Source organism: Oratosquilla oratoria, chromosome 33 (assembly GCF_046742065.1).
Source record: "Oratosquilla oratoria isolate Oo_2021 chromosome 33, ASM4674206v1, whole genome shotgun sequence".
NCBI classification, from domain to species: Eukaryota; Metazoa; Arthropoda; class Malacostraca; order Stomatopoda; family Squillidae; genus Oratosquilla; species Oratosquilla oratoria.
In genome coordinates this window covers 12860882-12875644 of record NC_134809.1, presented here as the reverse complement: position 1 = coordinate 12875644, position 14763 = coordinate 12860882, and the positions used below count along the sequence as shown (strand labels likewise).

The window sequence follows — 14763 nt, the reverse complement described above, 5'->3', positions numbered from 1 at the left end:
GGTTGTGTATGGATGATGCTGTGATACATTAGAGGGAGTGGGTGGAGGATGGGGGGGGGGCTAGTTAGGGAGTATGTTTGAGAAATAAATTAACGCAACCCGAAGGGATTTTTCCCAGTCTTCTCCTTTTCTGCATGAGGAGACGGAGAGGTGGGGGGGGGGGGGGTCGCCGATTTAATGAAGTGGCCTTGCTGTGGATGAGCTGTGTCTTGCGGCACTGCTTCTGAATCAGGGCAGTGGGTAAGATGCAGAGATGACCCGTCATCCAGGAGGTGCCAATATAAGAGGGAGGGGAGTGGAGTATGTTGGGGATGGAATGGATGGGAGTGGTTTTCATGCCTTTGTTTTTTGGCTACCTCACTTGTAAGGGGAAAAAGTCTTTGGTATATGTATGTATATATATATATTCTGTTGAAAACAATGGTAAATATATTAAAAATTAATTTCTTTTGTAAGCTTTCTAGCTTTCGGAAAGTAGATTTCTGTGGAAAAGAGATGGGAAGAAGCAAATTTCCAATTGACATTGGGAACTTATATTAACACAAATGCATACGTAATACATTAAATAAATGAAAATAAACGAAACACAGTAGAAAAAAACAAGACGCTTCGCAGATCGTTCTGCATCTTTAGTTGGAATGTAGAGAAGTAAGCCAGTGGTCAGTATAAGTATGAATGAAGACAAATCTTGGAGAGATCACTTATGACCCTCCTGTGCTTGGCTGGCACTGTTTCGTAGATCCTTCAGCATAGCCGATCGTCTAAGGCATGAGTTTTTGTCCTCTGTAGGGTGCTTGTTTTGAACCTCTGTGGTTGCCTATGTGTGGGTATTCTCTGAACTAGGGGCTCTATTTTCATGCTCAAATATCTCCTACGTGTAGGTTTCATGCTGGAGAGGAGAGAGAAATCATAAGTTTTGTATATCAATAACAGACTGTAAATATTTTATAATTACAGCCTCCAGGATGGTCAGGCGTTGGAGGTCCTTCTCTTCTGCGACAATTTCTGTATTACTTATCATGGTTTCCCCATCGAGATGGCGTCTGCGGTGGATCCGAAGGTGGTGTTCAGGTCCTCCTTGTTGCAGGTGAAGGGTGATTCTTCTGGACAGGGTGGTAGTTGTCCTTCCCACGTAGGTAAATAGGGGCGTACAGTCCTCCTCTGGGCAAGTGAATGTGTACACTACGTGGGATTGACGGATTCCATGGGATTTCGGGGCGGTGTGGTTTCTCAGAATTAGAGAAGATTTTTTCCTCTTCCTGTAATAAATGATGAGTGATAATTTGTCGCGTTCTTTCGTGAGGATCACATTTCTTTTAATAATGTTTTTAAAATTTTCTCATCATTTTTATACTAATTGGACATGTGGGACTTATAAAATATGCGGTGAGTAGTTCCTTCTTGTTCTGTGGCAGTGTGATGAGTTTCTTGATACTAGGTGTCAGTAACTCTTCTAAGTGTAAATTGAACTTCATTGCTGGAGTATTCATTATTGATGAGTAGTTGGTGGGCTCTGTCGATCTCCTGGGTATCTGGCCAAGAAGAACAATAGGTAAGAGCTCTTCTAAAAAGGGTACTGATGGTGGAGTCTCTGTATTTTTGTGGACACTCACTTTATCCGTTCATACATAGTCCGGGATTGGTGTCCTTAACATAAACACTGGAAGAAAAGGAGTAGTTAGTCTGTTAATCAGAAAGCGACAGTAAAACGTGCCGATAAAGCCTCGATATTCGTCCTTATCCCCACCTCAGAATATTTTCAAAAGATTGATAACATCCTAGAGGATAGATCTAAATTCCAACCCATCGAGAAAAATCCTAAAAATCCTATCCCTGAAATAGTTACTAGAGTCAATAAAATTATTGACGCTATAAACGCTGTCAAAGGAGGTACCAACTGTGTAAATTGTCTGGCGAATACAAACCAGGATATTGTTATGGCAATGCGTTTGCTGTCATTTTAAACAGAATTATACTGAGAATATGCTTGAAAGAGAATCTGCCACGCTTCACGAATATATATATATATATATATATATATATATATATATATAAATATATATATATATATATACTGTATATATATATATATATATATGTATATAATATATATAGAAGAATATATATACATATATATACATATATATATGTATATGTATATGTATATATATATATATGTATATATATATCACATATATATATATATATACATATATATACATATATATATACTGTATATATATGTATATATAATATATATATTTATATATATACATATATATATATATATACTGTATATATATATATACTGTATATATAGATATATATATATATTTATATACTGTATATATATATATATATATATATACATACATATATATATATATATGTATATATATATGTATATATATATATATATATATATATATATATATATATACGTACGCATTTATAGCCAATATATGCATCCTACATCCATGTGTGAATAACACTAAGAAATGACATTTAAAAGTTGCGGCTGAAGTTCAGGCTGAATGAAAACAAACCTAGGTAGAGGCAGACGAGTTTGTGCGTGCATTTGTTTTGGTGCACAGCAAAATTGTACTGCGACGCGAAAAGCTAAGGCTAAGAGTGTGACGTATAACGTATTTTTGATGGTAGAGTTGTAGAACGTCGACCAGGTGTTAGAATAGTTTATTTTGGTTGATTATCCATGTATCGCCATGTCTCGACGACGTTCACATTTGTCGTTGGAGAGAGTCTCGAAAACAGATATGGCTTCCAACACAAGCCAGAGTGGCACTGGACAAATGGTCTTTCAATTATCCAGTGATGACGATGGATGTGCCACAGAAACTGTCACAACACATACAAAAACTGCTGACTATTCTGTTACCACCACTACTAAACGGAAGACAAGAAGAAATGAAACTCCGTCATCCATGATAATAGCTGCGGATATCCCTCGAGCGGCCAATAACCCGAACAATGGTGGAACGGTGGTATTTTCCATTCAGTTTTACGGAAAGACGTTTGGAGAGGTTGGAATATTGGATCAAGATCTGGTACAGCTGGACTGGGCCAAATTCAAGTCGTATCTGGTAAGTTATGACAAGATTGTAGTATGGTATTTACATCTGTTTGTGTTGGCAGGTAGTAACAATAACACCAACAGCTGATCTTTGCATTCCTGTCGCATCAAATTCGTATATTTTTATTTTATTTCTTTACTGCTTTGCATACTGTTTTACAAGTGGTGTACTAGGATATTACCTTAGGACTTAGACAGTGGAACATTATATCTTAAGATTATTCACTAGAATGTGATGAACAATGGCATAATGAACCAGATAAGTTAAAGAAAAAATGAAAAAGTAAATATATGTATATATATATATGTATATATATATATATATAATATATATATATATATATGTATATATATATATATATATAATATATATATATATATATGTTATTTGTTAAAAGGAAAAAACTTGGACAAGGTGAAAGATTAAATGGCAAAATTGGAAAAGTTCACAGGCTTGGATTTTCATAGAAGTGAATCAAGTAATATTAATGAGAAACTTAAGTATATTAATTTGTAATCATGCAATTGAGTCTTGACACATTTAAAAAAAGTCTAGATAAACATATGGAGTCCAATTCCTATCTAACATTTTTCTCAGTATTGTGTGCTAATATACTTATATAAAATCAATGGTTCTTAACTGTTTGATCAGTTTACACCCCCTTTCAATTTGCAAGCAGCCCCATAAAGACCAGTAGGTCTGTTGCTGCTTGCATCGTTGTATTCCTTTGTAATCATTCTGTTGCCCTAGATTCCTCCTGCATGAAACCTACTGCTCCAATGTTACAAGCAATAGCCACTGGATTGGCCCATAAGTCACTCAAGAAAGAAACACTGTGTTTGTCTGGGAATGGCTCAAGTGGGGCAGTATAAGAGGAGGTGTTTGGTGTCTGTGATAGTTACATCTGGGGCAGTTTGTTTCAGTGACTAGGCCTATTCTTTGGCCTAGTACTGGATGGTGACCTAATTATAGTCATGCTAATATGATTCTTGCCTTTTCACACCATGTAATCATGAATCAAAAACCATCTTATAGTAAAATTGAATTGCCAAATCCTTCCATTGGAAAAGCATCTTAAGATTCTCGGCCTCATATATGATACTCACATGATTCTCAGCCCATATATCAAATACCTGACAACAAAAATCAACAAGAAAACAAGCCTACTTAAATCCATTGCAAGCACTGACTTTGGACAACAGAAAGAACCTAATTATCATCTATAAGCAATGCATAAGAACCATCTTCACCCACACCACAGCAAGGTCCCCAGCAATCAGCAAAAATGAACACAAACAATTTACAAATTTTAGAGAATTGAGCAGTGAAAGTAATGATAAGATCATCCTCATAGAAGACTACGTGAGAATGATAGGAGCACAATTCAATGCTAGTATCCTAAACACCATACACCAACACTTTCAAAATTGACATACGAACAGAGATTGTCCAAACTGGAACTGCCAACACTGGAACAAAGAAGAGAAAGAGGAGATCTACTGGCCATTTACAGAATTATAAAAGGCATGGAAGTCCTTGACAGAGAAAATTTATTAAAGTGGGATAAAAGAAAAACAAGAAGACATGAAAAGAAATTCAAAAATAATAGTTATTGAAGAGATATGAAAAAGAATAGTTTTCCACACAGAACAATGGGTGTCAGGAACAAATTGGACAAGGCAACCATGTGTGCAAAAACCATACAAGAATTTAAGAACAAGTTAGATGCTGAAAGGTACAAAGAAAGATCACTACGAGCATAGCTCCCTTCCCGTATAATACAACTAGGTAAATGCACTACATTTCACAAGCACCACTGACAAAATGCAGCAAAAACACCAACTGCATAATACTCTATCATCTAGAACAACCTACCATGTATGCCACACAAAATCCACACAAAAACATATACACACTCAGATCACTAGACAAGTCCTTCAACACAGACCCCCAAACACAGTACTCCAACAACATATCCCAGACATAAGCTCCACACTGAGAACACAACACCTCACAGACACTTGCTGATACTCACAGAAGTCTTCTGGAAATAAGCCAAAAAAATTATACTGGGCATCACACACTGTTAACTGACTTAGGTTTTTGGGTTGTTTTTAACTAAATTTTAGGTGCTGATTTCAAATATAATATCCATTTTTATTAACACATCAAGTTTTTATTTATATCATATCCCTATTTTGTGATATAAGCATAAATAATCTATAGTAATTACTTGGTCAGCATATTTTATTATCCCCTAGAGCTCAAAACCATAAGTTATAATGTCAGTGGGATCTGAAATGATGAGTGAAATATAAAATAGCATCACCTTTTATTGAATACACCCAATTAATTCTCAAACATAATGGATAAAACAAGCACAATTGTACATGAACCACATATTTACTTTAAACCACTCACTCTCCATTTCTAATTCTAACACAGGCTTTACTACTCTCATAAAAGCTCTTGACTGGTCTTAACAGCTTTCCCTTAATCCCATATATCTACAAAACCTCCCATAGTGCCTTCCTATCTACCCTATCATAAACCTTTTGTAAATCCATAAAGGCCCAAAAACATCCTTACTTTTTGCTAAAACTTTCTCTCATATCTGCCTTGCTACAAAAACCTGATCCATGTAACCCTTACCTTTCCTAAACCCATACTGTTCCTCACCAGTTACTCCCTCTGTTCTTCTCCTAATCATTTTAATTAAAACCCTCCCATAAGCCTTCCCAACTGCATTCAACAAACTTATCCCTCTAAAACTACTACACTCACATTTGTCCCCTTTTCCCTTGTAAAATATAACTATACAAGCACTCTTCTGTGGCTCTTACCTTTTGTTCTCAACTTGAATTGCCTCCCCTTCCTCTCTTAACTTCCTTCCAAAATATACATACATATACCAAGGCTTTTTCCCCCTTACAAGGGAGGTAGCCAAAAAGGAAGAGGCATAAAATCATTCCCACCCATTCCATCCCTGAATACACTCCACAACCCTCCACCCTCCCTCTCATCTTAGCACCTCCTGAATGACGGGTCATCCCTGCACCTTGTCCACTGCCCTGGGTCAGAAGCAGTGTCGCAAGACACAGCACATCCACAGCAAGGCTGCTTCATTAAATCGGCGACCCCCCCCTCCGTCCCCCCATGCATAAAGGAGAAGACGGGGAGAAATCTCTTCAGGCTGCGTCAAAATTTGCTCACACCTACTACCTCACCCCCCATCCCCCCGCCCATTCCACCTCATGCAATCACAACATCATCCATATACAACCATTCTCCATTCACCCCTGTCTTCTGTCCTCTCCCGTCCTTCCTCAACAGACATTCCCCTCTTCCCCAAAGCCCCCTTCACCCCATCCATCCACCTCATCCTAAGACGTCCCTTCATGTTCACTCCCTCCACATCTGCCTTCCATACCTCTTTTACTAGTCTTTCTTCACTCATTTCCTTCCAAAATATACTTTTATTTAAAATTTTCTGTCATACTCTTCCCTCATTTTACATCTGGTCTCCTTCTTACCTCCTTTATCTTATGTTTTGCTTCTCTTCTTTTTTCTTTGTACCTCACGTGTTTCTCTCATCCAGCTTTGTAACTAATCTGTTAATCCTTGCTTTTTCTCTTCTAAAGCCTTATTCACTTCATCATCCCACCACTCCCTACCCTTCCTTCTGTTCCCTCGTATGCTCCTTGTTCCAGTTTGTGCTCTAAAGGAGTTTTATCCTTGTTTGAATTTGAACATAAACATAACATATATAGAACACTGGAAATTATATTTTTGATATTTTCTACATATTAATTCTAAGGAAATGGATAGAATTTTCTAAGGCACTATCTTTTTATAGAACCTTATGTGTAGAATGTAGCACCTTAAGATATGGCTATCTTTGTTTGAGTTCTAGTTCCAAGAAAAATTCATCTTCTGAGGTAAGATCTTCTTCTTCTTCTTCTTCTTCTTCTTCTTCTTCTTCTTCTTCTTCTTCTTCTTCTTCTTCTTCTTCTTCTTCTTCTTCTTCTTCTTCTTCTTCTTCTTCTTCTTCTTCTTCTCTTCTTCTTCTTCTTCTTCTCTTCTTCTTCTTCTTCTTCTTCTTCTTCTTCTTCTTCTTCTTCTTCTTCTTCTTCTTCTTCTTCTTCTTCTTCTTCTTCTTCTTCTTCTTCTTCTTCTTCTTCTTCTTCTTCTTCTTCTTCTTCTTCTTCTTCTTCTTCTTCTTCTTCTTCTATTATTATTTTTTTTTTTTAAGATTCCAAGTTGTTCAATCACTGGAACATTCAAGTTCAGATATACTACAATATATTCCAACCAAATTAAAACTTCTTTTCCTGTAGGAGAGAGGACAAACGCAGAGTATGGGTTCCAATGTATTTGACGTTTTGCCCAGCAGGGCTTCTTCTGCTGGGCGAAACGTCAAATATATTGGAACCCATACTCTGCGTTTGGCCTCTCTCCTACAGTGCTGTTGCAGTCATTGCTGTTTTTACTCTTCTTTTCCTGTCATACCACCTCCCATCTACCAGAGATCTCTGAATCTAGTATAGAGAAGACCTCCCATTGATTTGTCACAATAATATAATGGTAAAACACACCAATAATAATGAAAGCACTTGCCAAAATTATAGTAGTGGATAGCACCCCTAAACATTTGGATTCACTTATATCTGGCTTTGTAGTTAACTACAGAATTTGCATGCCTTCCTCATGAAAAAGATAGGAAAATGAAAATTTACCAAAATTTGTGGTCTTCTGCAATGTTACAATAAGATTGAACATTGTTGATGATAGTAATTTTCTATCACAGTATTGCAGGGTCTTCAAAGTCATTGATGACTACATCATGTTTCCCATTGTGTGTACACCTAGCTATTCTCATTTCCAGTTCACTGTTGTTGAATGTTTTTCATAGCAGTGGTCTTTCTTTATGTCCCCCTGGCTGTTCAACTCATACATGGATGGGGTGGTGCGAGAGGTAAATGCAAGGGTAGTGGGCAAGGGATTGGAGATGGTTAAAGAAAATGGAGAAAAGTGGGAGGTGAGCCAGCTGTTGTTTGCGGACGACACTGCGCTTGTGCCAGGATCGGAGGAGGGATTGAGGAAGTTTGTGGCAGAGTTTGGGAGAGTATGTGATAGAAGAAAGCTAAAGATAAATGTGGGTAAAAGTAAGGTGATGAAATGTACAAGGGGTGAAAGTGGCAGTAGACTGGAAGTGAGCATTAAGGGAGAGCGACTGGAGGAAGTGGATAGTTTTAGATACTTGGGTGCAAATGTGGCAGGGAAAGGTGGAGATAGAATGTAGATTGAGAGAAGCGAGTAAATGCCTTGGTGGATTAAAGAGTGTAATGAGGAATAGACATTTGGGAATGGATGCTAAGAGGAGACTGTATGAAGGAGTGATTGTGCCAACAGCACTGTATGGGGCAGAAACATGGAACATAAGAGAAGAAGAGAGAAGGAGTTTGAATGTGTTTGAGATGAGGTGGATTAAAGAGTGTAATGAGGAATAGACATTTGGGAATGGATGCTAAGAGGAGACTGTATGAAGGAGTGATTGTGACAACAGCACTGTATGGGGCAGAAACATGGAACATAAGAGAAGAAGAGAGAAGGAGTTTGAATGTGTTTGAGATGAGGTGTCTGAGAAGTATGATGGGGGTTACTAGGCTAGATAGAGTGAGAAATGAGGAGGTGAGGAGGAGAACAGGGGTGGAAAAGGAGCTGGGAGATAGGGTTGATGAAAGAATATTAGGATGGTTTGGACACATGGAAAGAATGAGTGAAGAAAGACTAGTAAAAGAGATATGGAAGTCAGATGTGGAGGGAGTGAAGATTAGGGGACGTCCTAGGATGAGGTGGATGGATAGGGTGAAGGGGGCTTTGGGGAAGAGGGGAATGTCTGTTGAGGAAGGACGGGAGAGGACAGAAGACAGGGGTAAATGGAGAATGGTTGTATATGGATGATGTTGTGATTGCATGAGGTGGAATGGGCGGGGGGATGGGGGGTGAGGTAGTATGTGTGAGCAAAATTTGATGCAGCCCGAAGGGATTTCTCCCCGTCCTCTCCTTTTATGCAATGGGGGGACGGAGAGGGGGGGTCGCCGATTTAATGAAGCGGCCTTGCTGTGGATGTGCTGTGTCTTGCGACACTGCTTCTGACCCAGGGCAGTGGACAAGGTGCAAGGATGACCCGTCATCCAGGAGGTGCTCAGATAAGAGGGAGGGTGGAGGGGCTGTGGAGTGTATTCAGGGATGGAATGGGTGGAAATTATTTTATGCCTTTCCCTTTTTGGCTACCTCCCTTGTAAGGGGTAAAAAGCCTTGGTATATGTATGGTCTTTCTTTACATAGTAATTACATCCATAATGAATATCCATAACATCCTATTCATAATGAAATTCTGTGCTTCCATCTTTCAAAGGATCTTCCAGTAAATTATCATCTCTTATTTTTTTCCTGTTTAGTTTCAGAATGTTTTAAGTTCTGGTGTGCAGCAGGAAGATATTTGTGTGTATTATCGTGATGAAGAGGGTGACAAGGTATGTAAACATTCAAATAATTTTTTTTGTCATTCTTAGTTTGTCAGTATATGTAGACAGTATGATTCAAGTATAACATACTATGCTTCTGAGCTTGTTGCTCACTCAGTATTTTATTTGTGTGATTGTTTCCAATAAGAAAATAAGGACACTAAGATGAATAGCAACTACATGTTTTGGTAAACAGAAGAAAACTGTAATCATAGTTTGTAAACCATTTTTAAGAGCCACACTTAATTATATCTCCATGACATTGCTCCCATCAGTCATGAAAACATAAAACACCCTGTGATAATTATTCTTGCCTTGAGTTTCACTCAAGAATGGATGGGGGATGGGGAGTAAGAGAGTGTGTGTGAGAAAAATTTGACGCAGCACAAAGGGATTTCTCCCCATCTTCTCCTTTTCTGCATGAGGGGACGGAGAGGGGGGGGTCGCTGATTTAATGAAGCATCCTTGCTGTGGATGTGCTGTGTCTTGCGACACTGCTTCTGACCCAGAGCAGTGGGCGAGATGCAGGAATGACCCATCATCCAGGAGGTGCCATGATAAGAGGGAGGGAAGAGGGTGGAGGGGAGTGGAGTATGTAGAGGATGGAATGGGTGGGTTTCTATGCCTTTATCTTTTGGCTATATATATGTATGTATGTGTTTTATCACATGTACTTATTAGTTACTTTTCTGTTACAGCTCCCAATAGACTCGGAGGCAGAATATCAAGAAGCTGTCAAGGTGAGAATTTAGAGTGAGCTCTAGGATCATTTTCATGGGAAAGTAATCTGAGAGGAGATCATGAATGACTTTCTGTGTTTATGGCCAGAGTGTGGGTTAACATATTGACACATCTGAGAAGATAGCCTGTTGATTGTATAGGGTGTAGTGGCTGCCTTGTGGGGTGGTTGTTGGAATTTAGACAAGAAGTTAATCAGAATACGTTTATCCCCTGTTGATGTCAAAGTGGTGATATGGGGAGGCATAGGATAACTAGAATACAAAGATAACTATTATCCAGTGCATGTATTAATTATCGAGAATATTTGTTGTAAGCGATTTGAAATCCAATAACTCAGAATCAGAGTCTCTCCATTATATGGTTGGATTATATAGTCATAAGTCTGATATTCAATCAAAAAAGTTTGTTGAATTTATTATATTTATCAGAACAGTTTTCATCCTTTTGTCTGCTAAATTGGAGATGGATGTATACATATATTATGTTTATATGTATATATGCACATATGTATATATATATATATATAATATATATATATATATATATACACATATATATATATATACATATATATATATATATATATATACATATATGTATATATAAATACATATATATATATATATATATACATATATGTATATATAAATACATATATATACATATATGTATATACATATATGTATATACATATATATATACATATATATATATATATATATATATAATATATATATATATATATAAATATATATATATATATATATATATTATATATATGCTTAAGTAACCACTAGGAAAAGTAAACTAATGAAGCAGAGTGCTTTCGCATAATTACATCTTCAGTGCTGATACAAAGAAGAAATTATAAAATGAAGAAACAAGGTACAGAATATATGACTGAGTGAGACATGGTGAAGAGGGAATTTGGAGAGGTAGTAGAAGAAATACATGTGACATTTGATACCGTCCTGGTAACCAACAAGTATTGGACAATTGCTCATAATTGGTATATTACAATTTAAATAATTTTGAAATTTCATGGCAAATATAACTATCTAATTTGTATAAACCTTGATGTAGACATTTATTCCCTTACTAGATTTGATCAAACTGCATTCAATTAAATTTCTTTGTGATGTTATTGTTGTATGTGATGACTTTAGCATTATCCCTGTCAACTGGGTGGTTAAAATGGTTCATGTGGTTGAATATGCTGCTAGATTGGTTTCCCTCTCTAACGTATTTCTTGTGCCATTTCAGGTTGCAAAGAGGAAAGCTGCAATGAACGAGAAGTTGCTTCTAGACATCACCCGGCAGGGAACATCTCCCACATCCACTTCACCCTCTACAGTACTCTCACTTGTTTCATCGGGTATCCGGCGTGTGGGTTCCTCACCGCCAAAGGACGGGAGTGGAATCTCATTCTTCAGGCCCATGTCATCTTCTTCCTCTTCCTCATCCTCCACTTCACTTACTCCAAAGGATCATCAAGGAAGAGGACCAAGAAATATCAGTGAAAGAAAATTCTTCCCCTGCTTGTTTGTTGCAGATAACAAAGGTATAGTTCAGTTTATCTTTCTTCAACCTAGTTATAGTTTTCTCTACATGTAGAATGGTTAGTTGAGCAATTGTATAATTTTTAGGATAAACAAATATTATCATTGTTGAGTAGCTTGTGGTATCAGTGGATGGTGATACTGGGTGTAACAGTTATAGTAGAGTCTACGGTTTACAGAAATGCTCAGAATTCTCTATGGTTGTCACTTCACATATAACATTTATTGGTGATTATTTTACATATTTTTAGATATTTTGTGTATGGTATTTTCAGTATAAGTTGTTTTGAATGTAAATTGCATCAAGTACTTCATAACAAAAGTATAATACAGTATTACCTCTCATTAACGGACTAAAAGGGGGGTTAACGGTGTCCGTTGATGTGAATAATCCGTTGATTTTGAGTGGTTTTTGGGTGGCATGGTGATTGCACGCATTAAACAACAGCACCAAAAACAGCGAAAATACTGCAAACACAGCTAATTAATGTCCATTAATGAGAGGTCTCACTGTAGTATTATAAAAACCAAGGAAGGAGTGAAAAAGATAGGTAAAATGGGAATTGAAATGGTTAAAATTTCAGATTACCATGTCCATCTGTCTCTCATTGTAGGAAATTGTGTATGGCCTAGGAGGAGGGTTATCAAACTATGCACTATCTCAAGACTTGACCGACTACACAGTCATGAAAGAGTATTAAGTCATTTTGATAAATATAAAAAAAACAGGCAGGCATATCTGTCTCATGGAGTTACTGTCTCCAATGAAATCTTCACTTTCATATTCAATTTTGTATTTCACATTTTTTGTAGTAGAATAAAGAAAAAATCCCAATTTATAAAGAAGTTGGTGGTGTAGTTTTGATGGGTGTGAGAGGAGAAGACTTAAAGTAAATGTGGGTAAAAGTTGGGTGATAAGATGTAGAGGGGTTGATTTTGGTAGTGGGTGAGAGATGGGTGAGAAGCTGGAAAGGATGAGGTCACATGTAACTGGAAATGGAGGTGCAATATTTTATTATCCAATGAAAATCTCCTTTCACTCATTATTTGCACTCTCTCCCTGTCCATCCACCTCATTCTTGGTCATCCCTTTAACCTCACTCCATCCACTTATGCTTTCTATCAATCGCACCCCTGTTATCTTGGTTCCTTGTGGACAAAGGGTCATCCTTGATCCCTGCCCACTGTCTGGGTCAGAAGCAATGCAGCAAGACATAGCACATCCACAGCAGGGCCAGCTGTTCCGTTTACATGGTACGCCTCCCTCCTTGTCCTCTCATGCAAAAACAGAGTAGAAATCCCCTTGGACCATGTCAATCATTTTCCACTCACACCTATCTTTTGCCCTCTCCCTTCCCTGCTCAACAGACATTCCCCTTTTACCCAACCCATTCTTGGTTTACTGTTCAGCTTCACTTCATCCTCCTCTGCCCTCCATACTCTTTTTGCTAGTCTTCATTTACTCTTTCTATGTGTCCAAGCTATCCCAGTACTCTTTCATCTTCCCTGTCTGCCAGTTCCCTTTCCACCCCTACTCTTTTCTTCATCTCACTTGTCACGTATCTATTGATATATTTCTTTACTTGTTTTGCCCCATGTCCACATCAAAAAGAATTAAGCCATCCACCTAATTTGAGCTGTGCAACAGTGGCACTTAGTAATGAAGCACTGTGTCTGCACCTAAGCAAGACAATCCAGATGTTTGGATGATAGCTCAGCGAATTCTGATTGATGTGGGACCTATCTATCTATGTGGGGCTTCTTCCTTTTTATAAGGGAGGTAGCCTAGATTTGGGGCCTATCTTTTGAAAATAACATTTTAGTAAGACTTAGACATGACATTTCTCCCTGTGTAGTTTGCAGAAGGAAGCAGAGTCGTAGTAGGTTTCTGCATTTACCCAATTTCCTGTCCCCAGGTATTGCAGTTTTGAATTTATCCTCAAATACTTAGCATGATTTGCTTCTCTCTGGCTAGTGCTTCCTTGCATAATCAGCAGTAGATCACTAACAGAACAGTCATTCTATTTAACCACTTCAGTATGAGTCAAATTCTCATGCACAGCATTGGCTGCCACATTTACAATTCATCACACTATAAATATAAAATATAAAGTCACTGCTGTATTACTCATTCTCTTTTACTCTGAGTAATAATAATAATAAACAGAAAATGTGATCAAACCAGTTCACAGAATCCGGGAGTAACTTGTATACAACTACAAGAAAAATATATAATCAAGATGCCGACGGCGGCATCCAAGTGTACCTACTCATACCTCATGACATCTATGTTGGTGTCATCTTACCGAAGTGGTTAATGACGTGTTATTTCTTTACCACAGTTGCTGTTTTGTTACTTGATAGCTGCTAGTCATAGTTCTGTAATATTTATAAAGAGGCTGAGTATATGCTATATCATTTAGCACAGGTTTGCCAGGTAGTCTTGAGCAAGGTAGTTCCTATGCCATCCACCCTCCAGTGGTTCTTTTCTTAGGAATGAACTTCAGCTTCTTCCCGTTTGCCACAATATTACATCTTTTCAGCTGCTTTTGTCATGGTCAACACTGTTCAGAACTTGGTAATTGCATGACTTCACCTTTAGAACACACGGCAATATTTTTTTGAAATGTCTTGTCCTTTTTCTGTGCAGTTACTTTTTTTTGCAAGAGTCGACCAGTACACTTGTGTTTTTTTTCTTTTACTGGAAGGCTCTAGAAGTGTTTTTTCCCTGATGCCTTTCCACCTGCCTATGTTTTTGACACTCAGAAGGGGGTTCTCTAGACACTTCCCCTACACTGTACTTTATTTCAAATTTGAATAATTTTGATTTATTACTTTTAA

General features: G+C 37.6%; 1 protein-coding gene across 4 annotated transcripts in view; it reads left to right on the top strand.

Annotated features, from left to right (window-relative positions):
* Window positions 1-2560: 2560 nt before the first annotated feature.
* Window positions 2561-14763, top strand: part of LOC143017760 (uncharacterized) — a 49304-nt gene continuing 37101 nt past the window's right edge. For 3 of the 4 annotated variants that reach the window (XM_076172621.1, XM_076172620.1, XM_076172624.1), the window contains exons 1-5: window positions 2561-3101; window positions 9557-9631; window positions 10321-10362; window positions 11627-11924; window positions 13779-13838. In XM_076172621.1, coding sequence (XP_076028736.1) covers window positions 2724-3101; window positions 9557-9631; window positions 10321-10362; window positions 11627-11924; window positions 13779-13838 — 853 coding nt within the window. In that variant the 5' untranslated portion in view covers window positions 2561-2723. The remainder of the gene's footprint in view (window positions 3102-9556; window positions 9632-10320; window positions 10363-11626; window positions 11925-13778; window positions 13839-14763) is intronic. The other variant, XM_076172622.1, reaches the window with a different exon arrangement.